Source organism: Lactuca sativa, chromosome 7, assembly GCF_002870075.4.
Source record: "Lactuca sativa cultivar Salinas chromosome 7, Lsat_Salinas_v11, whole genome shotgun sequence".
NCBI classification, from domain to species: domain Eukaryota; kingdom Viridiplantae; phylum Streptophyta; class Magnoliopsida; order Asterales; family Asteraceae; genus Lactuca; species Lactuca sativa.
In genome coordinates this window covers 72392359-72397414 of record NC_056629.2, presented here as the reverse complement: position 1 = coordinate 72397414, position 5056 = coordinate 72392359, and the positions used below count along the sequence as shown (strand labels likewise).

At 32.3% G+C, this 5056-nt stretch overlaps 1 protein-coding gene across 1 annotated transcript; it reads right to left on the bottom strand.

Moving 5' to 3' along the window:
* Nucleotides 1-1539: 1539 nt before the first annotated feature.
* LOC111881629 (probable WRKY transcription factor 32) lies at nt 1540-4855 on the bottom strand. The gene is made up of 5 exons (XM_023878029.3): nt 4471-4855; nt 4317-4375; nt 3079-3638; nt 2074-2232; nt 1540-1918 (listed from the first exon to the last, which is right to left on the bottom strand). The coding sequence occupies exons 1-5, from the start codon at nt 4697-4699 to the stop codon at nt 1705-1707; spliced, it is 1221 nt and encodes a 406-aa protein (XP_023733797.1). The 5' UTR covers nt 4700-4855; the 3' UTR covers nt 1540-1704.
* Between the last annotated feature and the right edge of the window lie 201 nt (nt 4856-5056).

Here is a 5056-nt window from a genome sequence, read left to right as displayed (position 1 = left end):
GACTACGAAATTGATAAGGTTTAACTACGAAACAACCTTATTATATATAAACTTTTTCAAAAAATTATAATTTTTGTTGTTATTTCTTTGGAAATTTTGTTAAAAGACATGTTATTCTTTTTATTTTTATCTTTATCGTGTAGAAAAAGAAAAGTATAAGTTTGTTTGTAATTGCAAGCAGCCAAGTAGTTGCGATGTCAACAATCACGGCCACAAAATGTTGAATCCAGTCTCATCCCAGTTGAGTTACGACTTGTCGACCGACCTCACTCGTTTTTTACTTAATTCTTAATCTAATTATTAGTTAAACCCTTCCTTCCGTTTAAAATTAATCTCTAATGAACTGTTAACTTTCTTGTTAATCTGGACTATTATTTTGTGTTTATTGAATATGTTATAAATATGATAGCTAATAATAATTTATTAGCTTTTAATTGTAATTTATAGAAAAAAAAAAGGAAGGGAGTTGCATTCACTTTAAGGCTATGTTTGGCGTATTAGCTGAAAAGCTAGTTGTTAGTTGAAAAGTTAGCTGATAGCTGAAAAGCTAGCTGTTAAATAAAAAGTTAGCTGATAAAAAATAACGTTTGGTAAAACTAGCTGAAATATATAAAATTACATAAAAGAGTATGTGTTTCTATAATTAATTAAGGGGTGTATTTGGAAAAATTTTAAAAAGCTACTCTAAGTAGCTTTTCAAAAAGCTAGCTTATAAGCTACTTTTTTGTTTACCAAATACGACAACATAAAAAAAACTCGAAAAATAAGCTAGCTGTGACGCGCCAAACAAAACCTAAGTGGTATTGCCCGTAGTATAAGTAGTATAAGTAGAATGTACAATCTAATTAAACATGCATCAAGTAAAGTCCAAGTCCAACCAAACAGGCTACACAAAATAGAATATAATTGTCAACTCATGTATAAGAGAGAGAATTTCTCTAAAAAAGATAGTACAAAAAAACGTTTTTATACAAAATAGCTACGAAATCGCATATGGAATGTACAAAATCGCAGATGGACTGTTCCATCTGCGAACGTACAAGTGCATAAAACACAGATGTGTTTTAAACACTTGTACGTTCGCATATGGAAATGTGAAATCGCAAATGGGTTTAATCCATCTGCAATTTTAAGGGCTAATTTTGTAATTTGGATTTTTTTGGTTATTTTCCACAAAATAATTAATGTATTTGGTTAAATTTGTAATTATCTCAAAATAAAAAGTTAATAACAAAATCCATTTAATATCTCTTCTGATTGACGGATTATGTAAATGAAAGCCACTTTTGATTCACGTACCACCTCTATACATGGTCAGATGATTTTTATGATCCATTTTGATTTCGATATAGAGATCCCACGATGTTAAAATGATTAAGTCTTTCCACATAATTGTTGTACACATCTTTTTCTTTTCATTCCAAAAAAACAAATTTCACAATATTCATAATAGTTTAAGAGTTAAGTGGTCTTAATACATTAAGCCATGTTTTATGGGTTAACCCATTAAGTCATTATATCTTAGATTAGATAGCAAACTTGTAAACAAATCTTACCTTAAAAAATATACCCTAGGCTACAATTTCCTCAAACCCACTAGACCTACGGGGGATTTAGTCATTTACATTTATGATTTATTTAATTAAAACGAAATATATAAATATAGATCTTATTAAACAAAGAAAGGAGAAATTAAAGTAAAAGTTAAGTAAGAATGTCGGGATTAGGGGAAGAAACAGCAGTGAGAAGAAGAGCATTAGCATTAGGGGAATTGATATTGATGTGTTTTGTGTGAATATTTGGAATGTCATGATCATGGACTCCTTTGTATGTTAGAATTACTTCAGATGAACCATCAACTGCCATCTCTATGTGTTTCCTAACTGGACACCCCGCAGATGTGCACTTGTAGTAATTCCTGAATTATTATTATTATTATTATATTTAAAAATACAAGAGGTATGGAAATTAAGAAAATGGAAGGAATCATATTATATATATATATATATATATATATATATATATATATATATAGAGAGAGAGAGAGAGAGAGAGAGAGAGAGAGAGAGAGACCTTGGATGAGGATTTCCTTTGACCATCTTTTGTCCATATTTCCTCCATCTATAACCATCGGCCGATATTCCCACATCACCAGCTGCATGCACAACAAATTTTGGTTTTTTTGCCGCCTTCAAAACCGATCCAGGACTCACCATGCTGTTTTTCTTCACTCTAATAATCCAACAAAATTCACATCATTTTACACTTTTGGTCCCTCAATATAGCTCATTTTTGTAAATCTGGTCCCGAAAAGTTCTCGTAACATTTTTGGTCCTTAGTTGAGTTTCTTGTAACATTTTTGGTCCCCGAGTATAGCTCATTTTTGCAAATCTAGTCCCAAAAAGTTCTTGTACAGTTTTGGTCCTTAGATGAGTTTCTTGTAACATTTTTGGTCCCTGTTCCATGTATAATGTCTATTTTTGGTCCCCGAGTATAGCTGATTTTGCAATTTTGGCCCCAAAAATAGTCATTTTACTTGGAACATGAACCAAAAGCGTTACAAAACCTTAGATAAGAGCCAAAAATGTAATTTAGTAAAAATTAAATCAATTTACATTTTTGGTCCCTGAGAATAACTGATTTTTGCAAATCTAGTCCAAAAAAGTTCTCTTACGGTTTTGGTCCTCAGTTGAGGTTCTTGTAACATTTTTGGTCCCAAAAATATAGTCATTTTACTTGGAACACAGATCAAAAGCATTACAAAAACCTTAAATAAGAGCCAAAAATGTAATTTAGTAGAAATTAAATCAATTTACATTTTTGGTCCCTGAGAATAACTGATTTTTGCAAATCTAGTCCAAAAAAGTTCTCTTACGGTTTTGGTCCTTAGTTGAGTTTCTTGTAACATTTTTGGTCCTTTTTCCATTTATAATGTCTATTTTTGATCCCTAAGTATAGCTGAATTTTGCAATTTTGGTCCAAAAAACAGTCATTTGACTTGGAACATGGACCAAAAGCGTTATAAAAACCTCAAATAAGGGCCAAAAATGTAATTTAGTAAAAATGTGTATAACTTGCCTCCTTTTTGGTGGTGGTGCATCCATCTCTTCAACTAAAATCGGACCATTACTAACGGGCCCACTTGATTTACATAGCTTGGATGTAAATTTACGTTCTTGCCCTTTAGAAGATGATAAGACTTTACCTCGCCTTGTGAACACTTTCTTAGGTTGTTCATGTTTGTGTTGACCTTTATAAACTATTTTCGTGATGGAATTGTATTGATCACAAGATTCAATCTTTTTAGCTTCACATTCATTGTATGTGCACTTGTAATAGCTTCTAGAACCTTCCGGACTCTTCACTTGTTTCTGACCATATTTTCGCCAGTTGTACCCATCAATTGGTGTTCTCACAGTTCTTGAAGTTGATATGGTTTTGTGGTCTGATTTAATAGGGTTCCCTTCTATTGAGAGAATCTCTCCTTGTGAATTTGATTTTGGAATATTTGAAATTGGTGATAGTTCTGAGGGTAAAGATGGAATTATGGGTATTTGGATTTTGCTTCCTGATTGAGATTGAGCAGCTTTGGCTATAACAATTGCAAGGGCTTCTTGGTGACTCCCTTGAAGTTGATTCTAAGTGAAAAAGGGTACAATTGGAACATAGATTAGAACAAAGCATTTTTCTTATAAACTTCACAGCATATTTATACTTTGCTTCAAACAAAAGCCAATAAAAAAGCAAAAGTTCAAATAATCTATTTACAGATCATATTCTTTTCCACTTAACAAACAACTGTAAGAGAATTAGCAAACTATCAGATCAGTGAAAAGTAAGCTAAAAGTATCTATCAAGAACTATTGTTTACTTGTGTACCTCTTTCATACACAAGCCCAAAGCCAAATTTTCAATACAGCATAGGATTCCTTTTTAAAGAAACAAGTTTGAATACATAGAAGAGTTACATTACACTTTAAATTAGGTTGCTTTTCAAGTTGCAGATTCTAAAATCTAAACCCTCTTTGAAAAAATTGACAACCAGATCAAACTTTGTAACAAATCCTATAAAAAACAAGACTTAGATGATATATTTGGAACAAGAATTCATAAAAGAATACTATATTTCACAAATACTACTTCAAAAATGGGTTAAGTTGAGTAGAAGAACAAAAAATGTAGTCAAAACTTATGTTTACTTATGAAGATGGATACAACCAATGAACCAAAGTAAATAAACCTTTATCATCTCAATTATATGTTCTTATTCAAAGAAAACTGGAAAACAGCAAGAACATTGAAGAACAAAGGTGTACCTTCAAGTGCTCCAACTCATCCCGTCGCATCTCATACTGTATCGGGACCTCCGCCAAGCCTAAACACATAGAAAGTTACAGACTAGTCGAATTATGTGCAACGACAGGAAGAAAAACGCAATTCGATTTAGGAAGAACCGATCGTACAACATACCAGATACTAGGGTTTCAGATTGACAAGTTCGAGAATATGCGTCGATTTCCATGGGCGAAGTGTCCAATTCACTAACCTCTCTCTGATCATCAGTCTCATCGTCATCGAATTCGTCTTCATTTACGGTGCCGGAATCTTCAGCATCGTCGGTGTCACTGTGCCTCTTTCTTTGTGTTGTTAAATTTTCCAATTCAGTTGCTTCAGAACTCCGATCACTGTCGTCATCCATGGCTGAATCTGCAGAATTGGAGTGTGATGAAGCGAGTTTGAATGGAGATTTTGAGGATTTTGTTCCTAGTGTTTTGGTCTTTGTTAAGGAAGAAAAGTCGTTTCAGAAAGGGAGTAGTACTGAGCTAAATATGGACACCTCAATCACTAGCTTCTTACACTTCCGACTGAGTCTCAATAATTACGTTTTCAAAATTGAAATTCTAATATAAAATAGGAAAATCCATTAAATAACCATTAAAAATAATTATAAATAACTTTTGGAAATATTATTTATTTTACTTTTTGAAAAAATAATCATTTATTTAAGAATACCAAATTTCGAAGTACTTGTTATCATTGCCGAGTTAGAGGTGGT